The sequence below is a fragment of the Coregonus clupeaformis genome, chromosome 1 (assembly GCF_020615455.1).
Source record: "Coregonus clupeaformis isolate EN_2021a chromosome 1, ASM2061545v1, whole genome shotgun sequence".
NCBI classification, from domain to species: Eukaryota; Metazoa; Chordata; class Actinopteri; order Salmoniformes; family Salmonidae; genus Coregonus; species Coregonus clupeaformis.
The window spans coordinates 85,342,991-85,367,007 of NC_059192.1; the positions used below are offsets into that span (position 1 = coordinate 85,342,991).

Sequence of the window (24,017 nt, forward strand, 5' to 3'; positions counted from 1 at the left end):
CAAGCTTTAACTTCCTGAGATGTTGCTTCAATATATCCACATAATTTTCCTTCCTCATGATGCCATCTATTTTGTGAAGTGCACCAGTCCCTCCTGCAGCAAAGCACCCCCACAGCATGTACTCCTGAGTGGCGCAGTGGTCTAAGGTACTGCATCTAAGTGCTAACTGTGCCACTAGAGATCCTGGTTCGAATCCAGGCTCTGTCGCAGCCGGCCGCGACCGGGAGACTCATGGGCGGCGCACAATTGGCCCAGCGTTGTCCAGGGTAGGGGAGGGAATGGCCGGCAGGGATGTAGCTCAGTTGATAGAGCATGGCGTTTGCAACGCCAGGGTTGTGGGTTCGATTCCCACGGGGGGCCAGTATAAAAAAAATATGTATTCATTAACTGTAAGTCGCTCTGGATAAGAGCGTCTGCTAAATGACTAAAATGTAATGATGCTGCCACCCCCGTGCTTCACGGTTGGGATGGTGATCTTCGGCTTGCAAGCAACCCCTTTTATCCTCCAAACATAACGATGGTCATTATGGCAAAACAGTTCTATTTTTGTTTCATCAGACCAGAGAACATTTCTCCAAAAAGTACGATCTTTGTCCCCTTGTGCAGTTGCAAACCGTAGTCTGGCTTTTTTATGGCGGTTTTGGAGCAGTGGCTTCTTCCTTGCTGAGCGGCCTTTCAGGTTATGTCGATATGGGACTTGTTTTTATGTGGATATAGATACTTTTGTACCTGTTTCCTCCAGCATCGTCACAAGGTCCTTTGCTGTTGTTCTGGGATTGATTTGCACTTTTCGCACCAAAGTACGTTTATCTCTAGGAGACAGAACGCATCTCCTTCCTGAGCGGTATGACGGCTGCATGGTCCCATGGTGTTTATACATGTGTACTATTGTTTGTACATATGAACGTGGTACCTTCAGTTGTTTGGAAATTGCTCCCAAGGATGAACCAGACTTGTGGAGGTCTACAATTGATTTTGATTTTCCCATGATGTCAAGCAAAGAGGCACTGAGTTTGAAGGTAGGCCTTGAAATACATCCACAGGTACACCTCCAATTGACTCAAATTATGTCAATTAGCCTATCAGAAGCTTCTAAAGCCATGATATCATTTTCTGGAATTTTCCAAGCTGTTTAAAGGCACAGTCAACTTAGTGTATGTAAACGTCTGACCCACTGGAATTGTGATACAGTGAATTATAAGTGAAATAATCTGTCTGTAAAGAATTGTTGGAAGAATGATTTGTGTCATGCACAAAGTAGATGTCCTAACCGACTTGCCAAAACTATAGTTTGTTAACAAGAAATGTGTGAAGTGGTTGAAAAATGAGTTTTAATGACACCAACCTAAGTGTATGTAAACTTCCGACTTCAAATGTATATATAAAAAAACTCTGCATCTCTGCCCATCCTGGCAAGAGTGGCCCTAAGGGTGTTTAGCATCCCCAGTGGCTCAGCAAGAAAGGAGAGGATATTCTCCGCTGCTGACCGGCTCTCCAGGCACCACCGCATGAGCCTGAAGCCACAGACTCTGGCCAAACTAGTGTTTCTAAAAATGAATTCAAAGGCACTGTAGACTGAGCCTAATAAGGCATTTTTAATTTAAATGTGTATTTAATTCTAATTAAGTCACAGCCTTTATGCGCAATTTATAGACTATAATGATTTAATACAAGTAAATGTTGTTTAAATGCTGAGCGTTTTATGTCCCTACCAGCCTAGTGTTGCACTCGTTAATGCTTCACAATGTATTCCTTTGTAGGCTGTAGCCTTGAAATAATTGAAATAATATAGCCTAAATAATTCATTTAGGCTCCCTGTCTTGCTCCTGACCTATTTAGAGTGTTTAAATGCCGTTTAATACGACATGTAGCCTAATGGAAATGATGAGCGCTTCTTACCTTAACCTTTTCATGTTTATGAAAACACTTTTCGTTCAAATCATGTGGTTTGGTTTCAATACTTCAAAACCAAATGGTAGGTCTAGGTAGTCACAAAAATAGATTGGTGTTGGTTAAATTGTGAGCGGCAGTTTTATTATCTGCAAGCAAAACAAACCGCAAATGCATCCAATAAGTTTGTAGAGTCACAAGCTTGATGTAGTCATTGTGTGCAAGGAATATGGGACCAAATACTTAACGTTTGACTACTTTGATACACTAAGTGAATTTGTCCAAATACTTATGACTTCTTCAAATGTGGGGACTAGATACATTAAGTTATTTAATGTCTAAATGGTAAAACAGATATGTATGAAAATACCCTCAAATAAAATCTGACATTCTAGCTCAAATCTAAAATGCTGGAGTATAGAGCCAAATAAAACATTTTAGCTTTGCTGTGCAAATACATATGGAAGGGAATAAAAATAAAATGGGAATGGGCACCAAAGAAGAGAAAAAGGAAAGCAATCTAATGGTATTAATATTTTACTGCAAGTGACACTCAAGTCCACAGAATAAAGGATACATTGATATTTCAGTTAACCATGATAGCCTTTATAATAGAACGCTTGTGACAACACAAATCTAAATATTGCACTTGGGAAAAACGTCTTAAAGTAACTGCCAAGTGAAAATCTCACTTAAAAGTTTATATTCTGTTAACTCGTATCCAACTAATGTTGACTCGTCCTATACTCGTATGTGGCAGAAGCAAAAATTTGAGAAAAACACACTTCAAAAACCCCACCTCAAACTTGTATCTCAAACAGACCGTTTCAAAAATGCTTGCTATTTCCTCATAGAACATATCATCTCCCTGAGGATGAGCTGGCCTAGAGGAGGCTGAGCTGGCCTATCAGCGGTCTACTTGCAATAATATTTTGACCGGTATATGCCCACACCATTCTGTTATTGGTGTTAGCCCACACCATTCCGTAAAGCTGCTTTTAACGTAATTAATCCCCCCCAAATTGGAAGGAAAACTATTTCACTCATATTGTAAGTAATTATAGGTCATACTTCATAGAAATCTGGAACCACTGGGCAGTTACTTTAAAATAGATAAGAATTATGTGAATGTAGTCCATCTCACCCCATACACAACTCATACAGAATGAAACAGAAGACATTCTATTTTCGCTCTGTTATAGTGGCAACAATAGTCACCACTATAGTAGGCATTGATCAAGTGCACAAGGCTACGTGTGCAAAAATAATGTTCACCGAGTTAAAAAGAAAAACGCTCTCTCCACTCACACGATAGTGTTAGAGTATGTCAACACAACAAAGCAATATCTTTAAGCATACACAGTCAGTGGGGTATTCTAGAAAGAAGGATTATCAGACAACAAACGCAGCCTGTGAGAGGTTGTAATAATAATAATAATATGCCATTTAGCAGACGCTTTTATCCAAAGCGACTTACAGTCATGTGTGCATAAATGTTTATGTATGGGTGGTCCCGGGGATCGAACCCACTACCCTGGCGTTACAAGTGCCATGCTCTACCAATTGAGCTACAGAGGACCACCAGGTTGTACTGTATCATCATAGAAATACACAGATTTTTCACCAACAATGCTCAGTAGCAAATACCCTTCTTGAGAGCGAGACAGTAAAGTAGAAAACATGCGTTACAAATTTAAAATAAAACCGATTTTAATTAATTTCAGAGGGCAAGTTAACAGAAGCCCAACAGACCTGTCCTATACCAACATACATTTTCAGAACACTTTCTTTAAAAAATATATGAATAGAAAACATAAAACATATTCCATCAAATTAAGGTCAATGGTGGCAAAACAGGCCTCTGAGATGCTACTGTGTCCTATTTCTTGGGCTTCAACCTCTTCATTAGTCTTTTCATCAGTTTATATGACAACACAATAAGCATAATGATCAACTAAACCACACATGACATGGTAGAGACAAAGGAAGCTATGAACAACCACTTCAAGTAACTTGCTCCAACAACACCTCAATAACACAAACACCACATTACAAAACAAATATTCACACAGCTCCCCATTAAAATAAACAATGTTATAATAAACAAACTCCCTTAAAAAGGAGATGACGACTATAAAGCTTCTGCATCCCAGGTTGGAGAGATGAGACGTGAGAAAATATCTAGTTCACAGAGAGGGAGGGAGGTGGATTTATGTTAGAAGGCAAAAAGGGACAAGAGGCATTTTGCTCAATGATTATCACTGCCCAAAATAGGCGCTACACTCATAGAAATATAATCGCTAGAAGGGACAAAGCCCCTCAGACCTTGGTCTTTTGACCATCTGGAACAGTATATTTCTATGGCCACACCACCCGTAAACAATAAGTGAAGGCCTCCTGTTCTCTGTGAATGTTTCTTAATTCAGACTCATGGCCAACAGACTGATATTAAGTCTCAGTATCAGAGAGGCTGGCAAGATATCAACACATCTGACTCACTGTCATATTCTCTACTATGACACGTCTTCTACGGCAGGATGATATTCTCTACTACGACACGTCTTCTACGGCAGGATGATATTCTCTACTATGACACGTCTTCTACGGCAGGATGATATTCTCTACTACGACACGTCTTCTACGGCAGGATGATATTCTCTACTATGACACGTCTTCTACGGCAGGATGATATTCTCTACTACGACACGTCTTCTACGGCAGGATGATATTCTCTACTATGACACGTCTTCTACGGCAGGATGATATTCTCTACTACGACACGTCTTCTACGGCAGGATGATATTCTCTACTATGACACGTCTTCTACGGCAGGATGATATTCTCTACTACGACACGTCTTCTACGGCAGGATGATATTCTCTACTATGACACGTCTTCTACGGCAGGATGATATTCTCTACTATGACACGTCTTCTACGGCAGGATGATATTCTCTACTATGACACATGTTCTACGGCAGGATGATATTCTCTACTATGACATGTCTTCTACGGCAGGATGATATTCTCTACTACGACACGTCTTCTACGGCAGGATGATATTCTCTACTATGACACGTCTTCTACGGCAGGATGATATTCTCTACTACGACACGTCTTCTACGGCAGGATGATATTCTCTACTATGACACGTCTTCTACGGCAGGATGATATTCTCTACTACGACACGTCTTCTACGGCAGGATGATATTCTCTACTATGACACGTCTTCTACGGCAGGATGATATTCTCTACTACGACACGTCTTCTACGGCAGGATGATATTCTCTACTATGACACGTCTTCTACGGCAGGATGATATTCTCTACTATGACACGTCTTCTACGGCAGGATGATATTCTCTACTATGACACATGTTCTACGGCAGGATGATATTCTCTACTATGACAAGTCTTCTACTGAACAATGAGGAACACACACTTCTGTAGAAAATACAAGCACTCGTGATTTATGCTACAGGTAAATATATCAAATTAGACATAGTATTATGCCTAGTTTCACACTGTACAATATATTTATCTTTAGTGAGACAGACAGTTAGGTACTGTAGACACTTTTTAGGCATCCCGAAATTGTGTTTGCATCTTTATAAGTATGTGATGCAACTTCATCAAGCAAGAGGCCAGAGGGATCATGCGTTTCAAGCAATCAAGAATCTACCATGCCGAGCATACGCCTGCATCACAAAAAGTCAAACCATCTGAAAACTATAGTTCAAGTCCATGGACTCTCAATTTGGAAACCAATACATCTTCTCTCAGTCTCACCATCCTCACATACTAATAATTCTCTTTTAAACTCCCTTCTGTTCATCTCTCATCCGCTCTTTCAAAGCTCAACTGAATGTCACGAGAAAAAGTTACAATTTTTACAGTTGTTTAAGTATTGCACCAACACTTAGTGTGCTTCCTTGGAGAGGGTTATATTAGTACTGTAGCAGTACCCAAACATGAGTCGCACACACACACACACACACGAAATACAATACAAATAATAAAATATATCTGTGGTTAAAAGTGGCACCAGAGTGACACAGAGTGAAAACTGAGCTCCTTACAGTCCAACAGAACATCAAAAACTCATAATCACCTAGATAAAATAAGAAGCCTCTTTTTGGAGACATGATTTCATACATTCAAAATTCAACATTGTCACAAAATACCCATTTGAGCACACCTGGCCAAGATAAAAGAACAAAAAGCTATCATAATAATAAAATAAAAACAAGACATACTCTTCCAAACCATATTCTTCCAATTGATTGATTCTCTAGGTTGGTGACTTGGTTCCCATACCAAATGTTTGATGAAGCCAGAGTGCTACATATACTGATGTGCATTTAAGATACTACATTGCCAAGCTATCCTTCCTATTCAGACACTAAAGTATTGTAGGAGTGGAAGGCCACTGGGCAGTGTGAGTACATGTCCTAAACCCTCCACCCTAAACCCTCCATACTAAACCCTACACTTGTGCCTTTTATGCATCATTATAATACAAGACTGACCATCTTCCCCTTATTTATCCATACTTCTTCCTCTCAGACAAGCATGTTAAGTCATTCAAAAGGAGGCCTCTTTCTCCTTGTCTATGAGAACTGGGGAGAGCTGTGGTTATAGTATACAATGGGCCTGAACAACACTGAAATGCATGCTGGTGTATAGAGGAGACACAGTACTCACAGTGCCCCACAGAAACACAGAGGCTGCGTCAGAAATGGTACCCTACTTTTGACCAGAGCAAGTAGTGAATATTGTGCCATTTCAGATGCAGCCAGAGAGTAACAGCAGCAAACCCTTAGTGCAGAAGAGGCAGAGCCAGAGTGAGGTGTGATTTTCTTCACACCCACCAGAGGGCGATGCATGGGAGGAGAGGGACTGGAGCTCCAGTTCTGCTGGGTTTCCTCTTTTGCAACGAAAAAAGGCCACTCCATCTGCCAGTAACTCTGTCTGTACTGGAGATCTGTCAGTTGATCTGTCAGTTGATCTGTCAGTAGTTTATCTGTACTCACACGTACAGAACAAGCAACCTACACAACTACGACACAAATATAGTCCACATCATGCTACAGACGCTAAAAGCACCTTAGTGTCAACGTGTTAGGTTAGGAGTGTGTGAGTGAATAGGGATGTGCTGCTTTGGTTCTAGTGGATCTAGAGCCAGAACTGGACTGGTGTTGTTATAAAACACACATATAGTTTCACAAACACAGTGGAAGACACGAGCAAACACACTTACTGCACTGATTCCCCATGGATAATCTTGTTCACTAGACATTTCCAATTTGCCTAGGTACGAGGTTACCCCAGGTAGGGAAATGGATGGAAAATAAAAGGAATCAATAAATACTCCATATATACCAACTCCCTGTGAATTCAGATTTAAAAAAAACTAAAACCTATTGAAAAACCGGAGTAGGTCGTATCAGTGCGTCATCAGAGGAGGGAGATTCTGGTTGGGTGGAGCGGAGCGGAGCAGGCCCCTTGGTTAGTCAGTGCAAAGGTCAGAAAACACACAGTAGTTCGGACAACTCACACACCTCAGCCCCAGAGAGACCTCCCATCCCACACAGACACACACAGTTCCGGTGTGAGTGTATGGTTGCTAGCCCTCCAGGGCCATGTCCATAGGGGCGTCCGTCCGTACTGTGACGCCCATCTTGTCCTATTAGTTTGGGCTGGTGGTGGGTGGTGGTGTGAGCCGGTGAGGTGAGGGGTGAGTGCACTGCCAGGGCTGGCATAGCCTGTGCCATAGTAATCTCGATCCCAGCCTCTTTAGCCTGGGGACGAGGTTAGTGCCATGTAGGCAGGGAGAATGGGAGCCAGCCACAGACAGCCTCCCCCTAGTGGAGCTCACAGCTGGTGCACGATGCTGTCTGGGTGGTTGACAGGCACAGGGCCATCCTGGCGGAGCCGCTGCCACTGGAACGTGGTGCTGAGGGAACCCACCTCCTCCTCCTCGTTCTCCTGCTCCTTAGCAAACTCCATGAAGACCTGAGAGAGGGGGTGAGAGAGAGTGAGAGAGTGAGAGAGAGACTAGTTCAGACAAATGGTCAGGAAGTGGATGGGGTTTGCATTGCAGTTGATGTAACATCATCACATGATATTCAAGGTAAGGTTCACAAATGAGTACTTACCTGCTCTAAGGTAGATTGTGAAAAGTTGTACTCTTCAAAGTTGAAGGCTTGCTTAGCTGGAGGCAAGGGAGAGTAGAGGACATTAGAACAAAATGCATTTTGACTAAATTGTAACTGATCAATGAAACATGAGGCAGATGTTCAGAGAGTGATCACACACACACACACACTCTCACCACTCTCTAGCTGAGAGAAGGACTTGGCCAGTGACTTGACATCCTCCATGGGGATCTTGTAAACCATCAGCGTGGCAAAGCTGCAAGACAGAGGCAGCGGGCTTTAGCATTTCATTACACACATACACACACACACCTCTGCTCTGACTCACCTCTCCTGTCTTGCAGCGTGAGGAAAGATTCGTCGGATCTCCTTGTGGAGCAGTGCCACCTGCTGGAGCCCCGTCAGCTCCTCTCTCAGCTTCACTTCCAGGCTGTAGCCACGCCCATACTTCCCCTTCAGGTGCTGGATAGACCCAATACACCTTAGAGACAGAGATATATCCTCATCATCACCATAATCACAACTAGATAGACCCAATACACCTGAGAGAGATATAACACATCCTCATTATCATCGCCATCATCCTCATCACAACCACCACAAATCAACTCCCCAATAGACCACCTGATCTCAACACCAAACAAAACATCTAAACACTAAAAAATACCTCAATACAGTATGACAAAAAGACAAAGTACTTGTAACAAAGTTATTACAACGGAATAACTTATAACCTAGTTACTGCGACATAGATTATTAGCTATAGCAATGTAATGGCAACATATTACACCTTTTCCCCAATGCCAGAGCTCATTGAGTTGGATAGAGGGCACACCACAAACGGCATTGTGGCAAGTGCACCCTCTATCCAACTCTATGTTCCACCCATCTTCACCTCTACTCTGATACCCCAACACTCACCTGAGCTGCCCTGACACCATGATGGCCACGCGGTCACACACAGCCTCAGCCTCCTCCATGTAGTGAGTGGTCAGAATGGCCCCACGCTGGCGGTTCTTAAACGCTGCCCGGATAGCCCTCCTGGAGACAGGATGAAACAGAGCGACAGGACCACCACAGCCGTAGCTCTTTACTGGCTACTTTACAGAGTATAACAATTACATCTAAAACTAAAAGACAAACTGAAAACCTTTGAAGCTGAAGTTGACATATACTACATAACCAAAAGTATGTGGACACCTGCTCATCAAACATCTCCTTCCAAACTCATGGGCATTAATATGGAGCTCGTCCCCCCTTTACTGCTATAACAGCCTCCACTCTTCTGGGAAGGCTTTCCACTAGATGTTGGAACATTGCTGCAGGGACTTGCTTCCATTCAGCCACAAGAGCATTAGTAATGTTGGGCGATTAGGCCTGGCTCGCAGTCAGTGTTCCAATTCATCCCAAAGTTGTTCTATGGGGTTGAGGTCAGGTTCTACCACACAGATCTCGACAAACCATTTCTGTATGGACCTCGCTTTGTGCACGGGGGCACTGTCATGCTGAAACAGGAAAGGGCCTTCCCCAAACTGTTGCCACAAAGTTGGAAGCACAGAATCATCTAGAATGTCATTGTATACTGTAGTGTTAAGATTTCCCTTCACTGGAACTAAGGGACCTAGCCCGAACCATGAAAAACAGCCCCAGACCATTATTCCTCCACCAAACTTTACAGTTGGCAATATGCATTCGGGCAGGTAGTGTCCTCCTGGCATCCGCCAAACCCAGATTTGTCCGTTGGACTGCCAGATGGTGAAGCGTGATTCATCACTCCAGTGAACGCGTTTTCACTGCTCCAGAGACCAATGGCAGCGAGCTTTACACCCCTCCAGCCGACACTTCGCATGGTGATCTTAGGCTTGTGTGCGGCTGCTCGGCCATGGAAACCCATTTCATGAAGCTCCCGACGAACAGTTATTGTGCTGATGTTGCTTCCAGAGGCAGTTTGGAACTTGGTAGTGAGTGTTGCAACCGAGGACAGACAATTTTAATCCGCTACACGCTTCAGCACATCGGCAGTCCCGTTCTGTGAGCTTGTGTGGCCTACCACTTTGCAGCTGAGCCGTTGTTTGCTCCTAGACGTTTCCACTTCACAATAACAGCACTTACAGTTGACCGGGGCTCTAGCAAGGCAGATATTTGACAAACTGACTTGTTAGAAAGGTGGCATCCTATGACGGTGCCACGTTGAAAGTCACAGCTCTTCAGTAAGGCCGTTCTACTGCCAATGTTTGTCTATGGAGATTGCATGGCTGTATGCTCGATTTTATATACCTGTCAGCAACGGTTGTGGCTGAAATAGCTGAATCCACTAATTTGAAGGTGTGTCCACATGCATTTGGAAAGTATTCAGACCCATTTACCTTTTCCACATTTTGTTACGTTACAGCCTTATTCTGAAATGGATTAAATTATTTTCCCCCCCTCATCAATCTACACACAATACCCCATAATGACAAAGCAAAAACAGGTTTTTAGAAATCTTTGCAATTGTATTAAAAATATCACATTTACATAAGTATTAAGCGCTGTCAGGTTGGATGGGGAGCGTCACTGCACAGCTATTTCCAGGTCTCTCCAGAGATGTTCGATTGGGTTCAAGGCTGGGCCACTCAAGGACATTCACAGACTTCTCCCGAAGACACTCCTGCATTGTCTTGGCTGTTTGCTTAGGGTCGTTGTCCTGTTGGAAGGTGAACTGTCTAAGATCCTGAGTGCTCTGGAGCAGGTTTTCATCAAGGATCTCTCTGTACTTTGCTCCGTTCATCTTTCCCATCGATCCTGACTAGTCTCCCAGTCCCCACAGCATGATGCTGCCACCACCATGCTTCACCGTAGAGATGGTGCCATGTTTCCTCCAGACGTGACGCTTGGCATTCAGGTCAAAGAGTTCAATCTTTGTTTCATCAGACCAGATAATTTTGTTTCTCATGGTCTGAGTCCTTCAGGTGCCTTTTGGCAAACTCCAAGCGGGCTGTCATGTGCATTTTACTGAGGAGTGGCTTCTGTCTGGCCACTCTACCATAAAGGCCTGATTGGTGGAGTGCTGCAGAGATGGTTGTCCTTCTAGAAGGTTTTCCCATCTCCATAGAGGAACTCTGGAGCTCTGTCAGAGTGACCATCGGGTTCTTGGTCACCTCCATGACCAAGTCCCTTCTCCCCCGATTGCTCAGTTTGGCCGGGCGGCCAGCTCTAGGAAGAGTCTTGATGGTTCCAAACGTCTTTCATTTAAGAATGATGGAGGCCACTTTGTTCTTGGGGACCTTCAATGCTGCAGAAATCTTTGGGTACCCCAGATCTGTGCCTTGACACAATCCTGTCTCGGCGCTCTACGGACAATTCCTTCGACCTTATGGCTTGGTTTTTGCTCTGACATGCACTGTCAACTTTGGAACCTTATCTAGACAGGTGTGTCTTTCCAAATCACGTCCAATCAATTGAATTATTCCACAGGTGGACTCCAATCAAGTTGTAGAAACATCTCAAGGATGATCAATGGAAACAGGATGCACCTGAGCTTAATTTCGAGTCTTATAGCAAAATGGTTTGAATACTTATGTAAATAAGGTATTTCAGTTTTTTATTTGTTATACATTTGCAAATATTTCTACAAACCTCTTTTCGCTTTGTCATTATGGGGTATTGTGTGTAGATTGATGAGGAAAAATATTAATTTAATCCATTTTAGAATAAGGCTGTAACATAACAAAATGTGGAAAAAGTGAACGGTCAGAATACTTTCCGAATGCATTGTATAGTGTACATATAAAAATTACATGACACACGATACATTCTGGTTTCTATTGACTGTAGTGTGCTTTTGCTGTAATTTCTCAGCCTTGTACCACACAACCATTTCTTGTCAACAACATTGTTTTGGTCTGATTGTGCCTATCCCAGAGAGAGGAGCATGGATCTCACCACATGCGTTGTTTGGACTTGGGGTCCATCCCTGTAGAAGGCTCATCCAGCAGAACTATCTGAGGGTTCCCCAACATGCTGAGAGCAAAGCACAACTGAAACACACAAACAGGAAACACAAACAAATACAGTCAACAAAGTGTGGCACAGGTATTATTAGGCTACAAATGAAACAGGCAAGTAAGAATTAGTGAGGGCAAAAGGATTTGAATGTTTGGGCTAGGCTGAAACACACAAATCAAATGTATGTATAAAGCCCTTTATATATCAGCAGATGTCACAAAGTGCTTATACAGAAACCCATCCTAAAACCCCAAACAGCAAGCAATGCAGATGTAGAAGCAAGGTGGCTAGGAAAAATTCCCTAGAAAGACAGGAAGAAACCTAGAGAGGAACCAGGCTCTGAGGGGTGTCCAGTCCTATTCTGGCTTTCCCGGGTTGAGATTATAAAATTACATGGCCATTACGGCCAGATCGTTCTTCAAGATGTTCTAACGTTCATAAATGACCAGCAGGGTCAAATAATAATCACAGTGGTTGTAGGGGGTGCAACAGGTCAGCACCTCAGGAGTAAATGTCAGTTGGCTTTTCATAGCCGGGCATTCAGAGGTCGAGACAGCAGTCAACATACTGTGACATAGATGTACAAATGAAACAAGTGAGCAAAGTAAGGGGTTATGATTTGGTGAATGTTGATGGGCTAAGCTTGGTGGTTATTTTACACACTGATTTCCAGCTAACATTGTAGGGTTGTTTGAGCTGGAGGGAGGAAATACTCACCTTATTTACTCTCTCTATTACCAAACATCACATGAAATGATGGATGGCACTGCTAGGCCGCAACTGAGTCTATGGAGCAACCCCATTTCAGCTCTCCAAATGTCTCCCTGACAGGCAGTTTAGAACTAAAAGTCTCCCTTTGCACACTGTTATGTAAAGGTGTGTAGAGAGTAGACAGAGTGTAAAGTGGAAGTGGTGCTCTCTCTCTCTCTCACTCTCACTCTCACCTTCCTCTTGATCCCAGCTGATAGGTTCTTTGCTTGCTTGTGGAGGTGGTCCTTCAGCTCCAGAGCATTCACCACACTGATAGGAACACAGAGAGAGAGATACACAGAGTTCACACAAAGTCCATTCCACAGGAGACCACAGCAAAAAGGTACATAACAGAAAAATAAAGAGGGCCAAGTCTAAAAGTTAGGTTAGATAAGATAATATACAAACGTTAGATACATTATTCATTTTTTTGGATTAAAATTAACTCCAGATAAACAATCACCCTGCATCAATGCTTAGTTGTCGACAGCACATCTCTGAATACAACAGGCACTACCTGTTCCTACCACAAGACAGTTGTCATAAGGGTATTTGTATTTATTAGGGATCCCCATTAGCTGCTGCCAAGGCAGCAGCTACTCTTCCTGGGGTCCAAACACATTAAAGCACTTACATTACATATACGAAAAAAGATAAAACAGTACATAATAACATTATTACACCACTACATATTTTTTTTTTTTTTTTTTTACATCCAGAGCGACTTACAAATAGGTGCATTCACCCTATAGCCAGTGGGATAGCCACTTTACAATATCTTTTTTTTTTTTTTTTTTAGGGGGTAGAAGGATTACTTTATCCTATCCCAGGTATTCCTTAAAGAGGTGGGGTTTCAAATGTCTCCGGAAGGTGGTGAGTGACTCCGCTGTCCACATATCTACAGTTTTAAATTTTTGTCATTTAGCAGACGCTCTTATCCAGAGTGACTTACAGTTAGTGGGTGCATTCATTATTTTATTTTTCATACTGGCCCCCCGTGGGAATCGAACCCACAACCCTGGCGTTGCAAACGTCATGCTCTACCAACTAAGCTACATCCCTGCCGGCCATTCCCTCCCCTACCCTGGACGACGCTGGGCCAATTGTGAGCCGCCCCATGGGTCTCCCGGTCGCGGCCGGCTACGACAGAGCCTGGATTCGAACCAGGATCTCTAGTGGTACAGCTAGCACTGCGATGCAGTGCCTTAGACCACTGCGCCACTCAGGAGTATCTACAATACAAAATGTACAATGCAAAATGTATAATACCGCCACACAACAATATTGCAATGTACGTGTGTGTAGAGTGCGTGTGCTAGCGCTTGTGTGCATATGCGTGTGTCTGTACCGCTTGTGTGTGTCTCTTCACAGTCCCCGCTGTTCCATAAGGTGTATTTTTACCTGTTTTTAAAAATCTGATTCTACTGCTTGCATCAGTTACCTGATGTGGAATAGAGTTCCATGTAGTCATGGCTCTATGTAGTACTGTGCACCTCCCATAGTCTGTTCTGGACTTGGGGATTGTGAAGAGACCTCTGGTGGCATGTCTTGTGGGGTATGCATGGGTGTCCGAGCTGTGTGCTAGTAGTTTAAACGGACACCTCGGTACATTCAGCTTGTCAACACTTCTTACAAAAACAAGTAGTGATGAAGTCAATCTCTCTTCCACTTTGAGCCATGAGAGATTGACATGCATATCATTAATGTTAGCTCTGCGTGTACTTTTAAGGGCCAGCTGTGCTACCCTGTTCTGAGCCAATTGTAATTTTCCTAAGTCCCTCTTTGTGGCACAGTGGGAGAGAGGGTTAACATCTATTTTCTGAGTATATAACCAGCTTCTCAGGCGCCAAGACAGTAGTCATAAGGGTACAGTGGGAGAGAGGGTTAACATCTCTTTTCTGAGTTTACTGTATATAACCAGCTTCTCAGGCTCCATCTCAGTGTGCTTCATTCTATAGCTAGAGGACTCCTGATATCTCCAGGAGTGATAAGTACAGTGGGGAGAACAAGTATTTGATACACTGCCGATTTTGCAGGTTTTCCTACTTACAAAGCATGTAGAGGTCTGTAATGTCCAGAAAATCACATTGTATGGTTTTTAAGTACTGAATTTGCATTTTATTGCATGACATAAGTATTTGATACATCAGAAAAGCAGAACTTAATATTTGGTACAGAAACCTTTGTTTGCAATTACAGAGATCATACGTTTCCTGTAGGTCTTGACCAGGTTTGCACACACTGCAGCAGGGATTTTGGCCCACTCATCCATACAGACCTTCTCCAGATCCTTCAGGTTTCGGGGATGTCGCTGGGCAATACGGACTTTCAGCTCCCTCCAAAGATTTTCTATTGGGTTCAGGTCTGGAGACTGGCTAGGCCACTCCAAGACCTTGAGATGCTTCTTACGGAGCCACTCCTTAGTTGCCCTGGCTGTGTGTTTCGGGTCGTTGTCATGCTGGAAGACCCAGCCACGACCCATCTTCAATGCTCTTACTGAGGGAAGGAGGTTGTTGGCCAAGATCTCGCGATACATGGCCCCATCCATCCTCCCCTCAATACGGTGCAGTCGTCCTGTCCCCTTTGCAGAAAAGCATCCCCAAAGAATAATGTTTCCACCTCCATGCTTCACGGTTGTGATGGTGTTCTTGGGGTTGTACTCATCCTTCTTCTTCCTCCAAACACGGCGAGTGGAGTTTAGACCAAAAAGCTCAATTTTTGTCTCATCAGACCACATGACCTTCTCCCATTCCTCCTCTGGATCATCCAGATGATTGACCGTCATCTTGAACTTCTTCCATTTTCTAATAATTGCGCCAACAGTTGTTGCCTTCTCACCAAGCTGCTTGCCTATTGTCCTGTAGCCCATCCCAGCCTTGTGCAGGTCTACAATTTTATCCCTGATGTCCTTACACAGCTCTCTGGTCTTGGCCATTGTGGAGAGGTTGGAGTCTGTTTGATTGAGTGTGTGGACAGGTGTCTTTTATACAGGTAATGAGTTCAAACAGGTGCAGTTAATACAGGTAATGAGTGGAGAACAGGAGGGCTTCTTAAATAAAAACTAACAGGTCTGTGAGACCCGGAATTCTTACTGGTCGGTAGGTGATCAAATACTTATGTCATGCAATAAAATGCAAATTAATTACAAAAAAAATCATACAATGTGATTTTCTGGATTTTTGTTTTAGATTCCGTCTCTCACAGTTGAAGTGTACCTATGATAAACATTACAGACCTCTACATGCTTTGTAAGTAGGAAAACCTGCAAAATCGGCAGTGTATCAAATACTTGTTCTCCCCACTGTATATCATTTTTTTTTGTCTTTATCTGTTGTGGTCTAGTACTGTCTTTTTGCTAGCTAGGGCCATCTACTTTAAGTGCTGCCTGTCTTCACAGTGGCCTACCTGCTGTGTGAACTGCTGACTGCTCATAATTTGCAGATAGTTGTTGACACATCAACCAGGATCAAGGTACAGGGCAATTTGTGACTTGTTTTCGTAATCAGTGGCTGTATTGGAGGGGGAGTGGTTTCACCTCTCCTGGGCAATCAGCAATTAGTACAGGGAGGTGTGCTCTCCACCTTCGCTAGGCAATTAGCAATTAGTGTTAGTTCTTCAGTCTCTCCTGGTTTCTCAGCAGCAGCTGTAAGCGGCGGTCGTGTCAGTTTGTCTCAAAACTAAGACCATCGCCGAAACAAAGACGGTTCTGTGGAGTTGTTGGAGGAAGGAAGGAGAGGAGGGCTCCACACCACTCTCTCACTTGTGTATATCTTACCTAGTTATTTACAGATTCTGATTTTGCTCTTTTGTAGCTTTGTCAACTCTGTGTATTTTCTATACCTGTTCGCACCTCTCCCTGTAGTCTTTACAGACGTTCCCCACCCCTTGGCTGCAACCCTCCTAATTTAGTGTACCCTGCGTGCACAACCCATGTGGAATTCCGGGTCTCTGGCAGCATTTGGAACTGCCGCTCTGCGGTCAAGAACGCCTAGTTCATCTCAGCCTATGCTGCCCTTCAGTACGTCGACTTTTTGGCCCTGACGGAGACATGGATCACCCCAGAGAACACTGCTACTCCAGCTGCTCTTTCGTCATCTATGTTTTCTCTCATAGTCCAAGAGCATCTGGTCTTCGCGGTGGTGGCACAGGTGGAGATATTCTCTTTTCTCCCTCTCTCACCTGTCCATCTCCTCATATGAATTCCACGCTGTCATTTGTCCACTCAAGCTTCACATTATTGTCATCTATCGCCCACCAGGTGCCCTTGGAGAGTTCCTCAATGAGATTGACACCTTGATAAGCTAATTTCCTGAAGATGGCTCACCGCTCTTCGTACTGGTGACTTCAACCTCCTGACGTCTGCCTTGGATTCATTTCTTTCCAACTCTCTCTTTCCCCTCCTTGCCTCTTGACCTCACCCAATCCCCTCCAACTCACAAGGCAGGCAATACGCTTGACCTCATCATTACTAGAGGCTGCTCGCCTACTAATCTCACTGAAACCCCCCTCCAGGTGTAAGGGAAAAAATTATGTATTTACCTTTGTTGACTATAGCTGTATGAATATTGATAGTTAACAACTATGTGCTTGGTAATAGTAAGAGACCTTTTACCATTGGTGGAGGATCTCTTACTATTGATGGGTTCGGATTTCTAAACTTTAAATATTGTTAATCATCAGTTATACTAGAGACATGAGGAGTGCCATAGTCTGGTTTATACAACAGAAGTTAATGGTCATCTGTAGGAGGAATGTATATGGTGGGGTCAATGAAGGTTGGATAGGAGCCAGGGGGCTTTGGAATGTACTGAGTAGAGGAGAGGCAATCACATGATTGCCGTCGCTGATACGGGTGGAGAGCTTTGGATTAGAGAGGAATGGGGTTGAGGTCACATCACTTAACTTCCTGCCTAGCAATGAAGATGTAATGTTTATAGGGAAGGAGGAGTTCACCTAAATTGGAGTATAAATATCTGTGTTGGTTGGAACATGTTTTTTGTCTTATACAGCTGTGGGACCCAATGGGTGAATCAACTTGGTTGAGCTTTACTAATCGTCCGAGTTTTACTCTCGTTATTTAGAACCTAACACTATTAATGCTGCACTTCTGCAAAAGGATGCTTCCCCTTAGCTGGTCTGGGCGTATAGTCAAGGACATGGTGTGACTCAGGATAGAGAGAGCTTTAACAGAACAGTACTGTTATTGTTTCAAGTCATCTTTGCTTATGAGAACTAAATGGGGGGGTAAACAACACTCGATACACATAACCACAAGATGAACACAAGGTAGCTTATGATGCCCTGATCTACCGGGGAGGGGTGAAACCAGCCATGACTAAGCATTTTCTAGGTCTACTATTTAAGACCTCTACATTTTTTTGTATTAAGCTCTCGGTCCTACACTCGAGTGTGGGGTCGACAAGCTTCAAAATCCTTTTCCCTCCTGTCTCCTGACTCTGCCTCTTCGACCCTACTCACCTCCCTTTTCGCATCCTATGACTCGTACTGTCCCCTTTCCCCCCGGCCGGCCGGCTTGGCCCTCCCCTTCTGCTCCGTGGCTGAGTGACTCATTGCGAGCTTACAGAACAGGGCTGCGGGCAGCTGAGCAAAAAATTTAGGAAAACTAAACTTCCGGAGAACCTATCATCCTTTCACTCCCTCGTTACCTTCTCTTCCTCTGTATCCGCTGCTAAAGCCACTTTCTACCACTACATTTCAAGCTTCTGCCTCTAACCCTAGGAAACTATTTTCCACCTTCTCCTCCCTCCTTAATCCTCCACCCCCTCCTCCTCCCTCTCTGCGGACGACTTTGTCAACCACTTTAGAAAAAAAGGTTGACGACATCCGCTACTCATTCACTCAGCCTATTGAGTCCACTGGTCTCACTCCCAGAGAACTACAATACTGCTACTCTGTTAATTATTTATGCATAGTCACTTTAACTCTACCCACATGTACATATTACCTCAACTACCTCAACTAGCCGGTGCCCCCGCACATTGACTCTGCAACGGTACCCCCCTGTATATATAGCCTCCCTACTGTCACTTTATTTTACTTCTGCTCTTTTTTTTTCTCAACACTTTTTTTGTTGTTGTTTTATTTTTACTTTTTTTGTTTAAAATAAATGCACTGTTGGTTAAGGGCTGTAAGTAAGCATTTCACTGTAATGTCTGCACCTGTTGTATTCGGCTCTTGTGACCAATACAATTTGATTTGATTTGAATACGCCTTGACCTCTTTCTCCCCTCTCTCTCCAGATGACATCCTGCGACTAGTGAGGTCTGGCCACTCGACAACCTGCCTGCTCGACCCCATCCCCTCCTCCAGACCATCTCTGGAGACTTTCTCCCATTCCTCACTTCCCCCATAAACTCATCCCTGACCACTGGCTGCGTCCCCTCTGACTTCAAAATGGCCCGAGTTGCTCCCCTCCTAAAGAAACCAACACTCGACTCATCTGACGTCAAACTATAGACCTGTATCCCTTCTTTATTTTCTTTCCAAAACACTTCAGCGTGATGTCTATGATCAACTTTCTCATTATCTCTCTCAGAACCATCTTCTTGACCCTAACCAGTCAGGCTTCAAGACTGGTCACTCAACCAAGACTGCTCTTCTCTGTGTCACTGAGACTCTCCACACTGCCAAAGCTGACTCTCGCTCCTCTGTTCTCATCCTCCTAGAGCTATCCGCTGCCTTCGACAACATGAACCATCAGATCCTCCTCTCAACCCTCTCAGGGCTGGGCATCTCAGGCTCTGCACACTCTTGGATTGCATCCTACCTGAAAGGCCGCTCCTACCAGGTGACGTGGAGAGGATTTGTGTCCACGTGCACCACATGGACACAGATCTACTGGTGTCCCCCAGGGCTTGGTTCTAGGCCCTCTTCTCTCTATACACCAAGTCACTCGGCTCCATCATATCCTCACATGGTCTCTCCTATTATTGCTATGTGGATGACACTCAACTACTTTTCTCTTTCCCCCTTCTGACACCCAGGTGGTGACACGCATCTCTGCGTGCCTGGCAGATATCTCAACTTGGATGTCGGCCCACCACCTTAAGCTAAACTCGACAAGACGGAACTGCTCTTCCTCCCGGGGAAGGCCTGCCCGCTCAAAGACCTCTCCATCACGGTTGACAACTCCAGTGTCACCCTCCCAGAGTGCAAAGAACCTTGGCATGACACTGGACAACACCCTGTCGTTCTCTGCAAACATCAAAGCAGTGACCCGCTCCTGCAGGTTCATGCTCTACAACATCCGTAGAGTATGACCCTACCTGACACAGGAAGCGGTGCAGGTCCTAATCCAGGCAGCTGTTGGCTGGGCTCCCTGCTTGTGCCATCAAACCCCTGCAACTTATCCAGAACGCTGCTGCCTGCCTGGTTTTCAATCTTCCCAAGTTCTCTCATGTCACCCCACTCCTCCGCACGCTCTGCTGGCTTCCAGTCGAAGTTCGCATCCACTACAAGACCATGGTGCTTACCTACGGAACAGCAAGAGGAACTGCCCCTCCCTACCTACACCACCTTCTAGCTCTGACTCTACTGATAGCTATGTTAGATAAAACATGTACTTTCTATGCCTGTGATATGTGGTTGTCCCACCTAGCAATCTTAAGATGAATGCACTAACTGTAAGTCGCTCTGGATAAGAGCGTCTGCTAGATGACTTAAATGTTAACTGTTTTATGATAGAGGAGATAGTTACCGTGTGATGATGCCAGGGACGTCCTGTCCGCGGAGGCCCTTGATGGCAGCGTAGATCTCCAGGTGTTCCTCCAGGGTGATGCGGGGCCACAGAGGGCTGACCTGGGGACAGTAGCCTATATGCTCCAGGGGGTTGTCTACTGGACGGAACTCTGTACTGTAGTCCCCCATCAGGACCTGAGGAGGCAAGAGCAACAGACTGTCAAATGTAATCATATAGGATCAGATTGGACCTGAAATGCAGCTGGTTTTTGTCTCAATATTAAACAATCTCTGGGCAATAATTAAGTACCTTACTGTGACTGTTTATTTTTTTAACCATTTTGATTGAAAACAAATAGCTTCTTAGCAAAGATACATTTCTCAAGAAATAATTTTGTTAATACTGTCTGGGAGTGGTCTGAGTGGGGAGGGGACAACTGAAAACTAGCTGTTTTATTGGCAGAGAGGATTGGAACTCTTTCTTATTGGTCTATTAACTAATTTATTGCCTGGTGATGTCAACAGGCAGGCTAAAACTTAATCCCACCAAAACAGGTTGAAATTTCAGATGGCATTTTCAAACAGCTCATACACTAAAAGGGCATACATTTTTCACAATTTCACAGTATTATTCCAACCTCAGTGTGGAAACATACAGTGCATTCAGAATTTATTCAGACCCCTTGACCTTATTTACGTAAGTATTCTGACCCTTTGCTATGAGACTCGAAATTGAGCACAGGTGCATCCTGTTTCCATTGATCATCCTTGAGATGTTTCTACAACTTGATTGGAGTCCACCTGTGGTAAATTCACTTGATTGGACATGATTTAGAAAGGCCCCACAGTTGACAGTGCATGTCAGCGCAAAAACCAAGCCATGAGGTTGAAGGAATTTTGTCCGTAGAGCCCCGAGACAGGATTGTGTCAAGGCACAGATCTGGGGAAGGGTATCAAAAAATGTCTGCTACATTGAAGGCCCCCAAGAACACAGTGGCCTCCATCATTCTTCAATGGAAGAAGTTTGGAACCACCAAGACTCTTGCTAGAGCTGGCCGCCCAGCCAAACTGAGCAATCGGGGGAGAAGGGCCAAGGTCAGGGAGGTGACCAAGGACCCAATGGTCACTCTGACAGAGCTCCAGAGTTCCTCTGTGGAGATGGGAGAACCTTCCAGAAAGACAACCATCTCTGCAGCACTCCACCAATCAGGCCTTTATGGTAGAGTGGCCAGACGGAAGCCACTTCTCAGTAAAAGGCACTGAAGGACTCAGACCATGAGAAACAAGATTCTCTGGTCTGATGAAACCAAGATTGAACTCTTTGGCCTGAATGCTAAGCGTCACATCTGGAGGAAACCTGGCACCATCCCTATGGTGAAGCATGGTGGTGGCAGCATCATGCTGTGGGGATGTTTTTCAGCGGCAGGGACTGGGAGACTAGTTAGGATTGAGGGAAAGATGAACAGCGCAAAGTACAGTGAGATCCTTGATAAACCTGCTCCAGAGCGCTCAGGACCTCAGACCGGGACGAAGGTTCACCTTCCAACAGGACAACGACCCTAAGCACACAGCCAAGACAACGCAGGAGTGGCTTTGGGACAAGTCTCTGAATGTCCTTGAGTGGCCCAGCCAGAGCCCGGACTTGAACCTGATCGAACATCTTTGGAGAGACCTGAAAATAGCTGTGCAGCGACACTCCCCATCCAACCTGACAGAGCTTGAGTGGATCTGCAGAGAAGAATGGGAGAAACTCCCCCAATACAGGTGTGCTAAGCTTGTAGCGTCATACCCAAGAAGACTTGAGGCTGTAATCGGTGCCAAAGGTGCTTCAACAAAGTACTGAGTAAAGCGTCTAAATACTTATGTAAATGTAATATCAGTTTTTTTTTATACATTTGCAAAGATTTATTAAAACCTGCTTTTACTTTGTCATTATGGGATATTGTGTGTAGATTGAGGGAAAAAAAACAATTTAATCAATTTGAGAATAAGGATGTAACGTAACAAAATTTGGAAAAAGTCAAGGGGTCTACAGGACAATCACGTTTTTGACTGCACAGGGCCTTTAAGGCTGAGATTATGACTAGCTGTGGACTAAAGCCGGGTGTACACTACACAACTTTCAAAATCCTAACATTGCTAACCCTCTCACATTAAATGAACATCTTTCCTGTAGTTGCTTTTGCCTTGCCAACGTAGTGGTGTGCACACTAAACGATGTGGCACAGACAGGGGTCACACACTTGGTCTTGAGGATTGTCAATTACCATGCTGTCTCACGAAAATAATGATGGGATTCCATTTAACATAGCTACAACGAGCTGTGGCTCAAAGCAGCCTTAAATGTTTTCAGTCAGACATTCACGCTTGCCATACAGAGTTGAAATATCTAGCCAACATTTTGAACTGAATAACATTGCTTGTGAACTTCAGAGCTGTAACAATTTGACACTTTGGCTTTGATTAAAGGCAAGTACAAACGCATACTAGTAGTAGTCATCGCTCCTTCTTGAGAGTCTACACATTATGGTTGAAGCAAAACAACGTAATCATCTCATTGGCTTCTTCTCTGACGAGCTCTCATTGGCTATTGCTCATCACCGTTCTCAAAACATGTCGTTGCACATCTCACACAATACGCACATTGCAGATTTTGTGCTAATAATACATTTGAAAATATCGTGACATCTGGGACTGCTCAAAGACGAGATCGGTAGCCCTCAGATTAAGTCTCTGACCCACTCACATTATACGAGCGTCTGTGACGGCCTCGCACCCTGAGTAGGCAATGACATAGGGATTTTTTTCTCCGATATCAAAAACTTGTCTGGGACAGCTAAATCCGGGCCAAAATTGTATAGTGTACACCTGGCTTAAAAGGCATTTTCAATTTAAATGACTTTTTAGTCCAGGAAACTGGCCCTACAAATTCCATATAGGGTCCAGTCAAGAGGCAGAGAGGGTAAATGGTGTGTACCTGTCCAGCGGTTGGGTCTGTGTCTCCAGACAACATATGCATGATGGTGCTTTTCCCTGCTCCGTTGGGCCCCAACAGTCCAAGCACCTCACCTGAACACACACACAGTTGCTATACTGGTTTTCTGTTATGAGAACATTGACATTGTTGAAAAACCCAAGCCTCACAGTGCAGACCTCAGGGATTTCTCTGCCATTAGTATCCTTGGACGGGCCACCTAAGTGTTTTTTTCGGGTCGCCTAAGTACAAACTGTGTATAATATAATATAATATATATATATATATATATATATATATATATATATATATATACATATACACATACATACATACATATATATACATATATATTATATATATATATATATATATATATACACACACATATACACATACATACATCTATACATACATATACATACATATACATATATATATATATATATATATACATACATATATATAATATATATATACAGTTTAAGTCTGAGGTTTACATACACCTTAGCCAAATACATTTAAACTCAGTTTTTCACAATTCCTGACATTTCATCCTAGT

The 24,017-nt window shown here is 43.8% G+C and overlaps 1 protein-coding gene across 1 annotated transcript in view; it reads right to left on the reverse strand.

Annotated features, from left to right (window-relative positions):
- Positions 1-3,578: 3,578 nt before the first annotated feature.
- Positions 3,579-24,017, reverse strand: part of LOC121575690 (cholesterol transporter ABCA5) — an 87,680-nt gene continuing 67,241 nt past the window's right edge. Inside the window, exons 29-37 of the mRNA XM_041888966.2 lie at positions 23,459-23,550; positions 20,501-20,676; positions 12,978-13,053; positions 11,971-12,065; positions 8,968-9,087; positions 8,375-8,527; positions 8,223-8,302; positions 8,047-8,102; positions 3,579-7,903 (exon numbers count right to left, since the gene is read on the reverse strand). Coding sequence (XP_041744900.1) covers positions 7,763-7,903; positions 8,047-8,102; positions 8,223-8,302; positions 8,375-8,527; positions 8,968-9,087; positions 11,971-12,065; positions 12,978-13,053; positions 20,501-20,676; positions 23,459-23,550 — 989 coding nt within the window. The 3' untranslated portion in view covers positions 3,579-7,762. The remainder of the gene's footprint in view (positions 7,904-8,046; positions 8,103-8,222; positions 8,303-8,374; positions 8,528-8,967; positions 9,088-11,970; positions 12,066-12,977; positions 13,054-20,500; positions 20,677-23,458; positions 23,551-24,017) is intronic.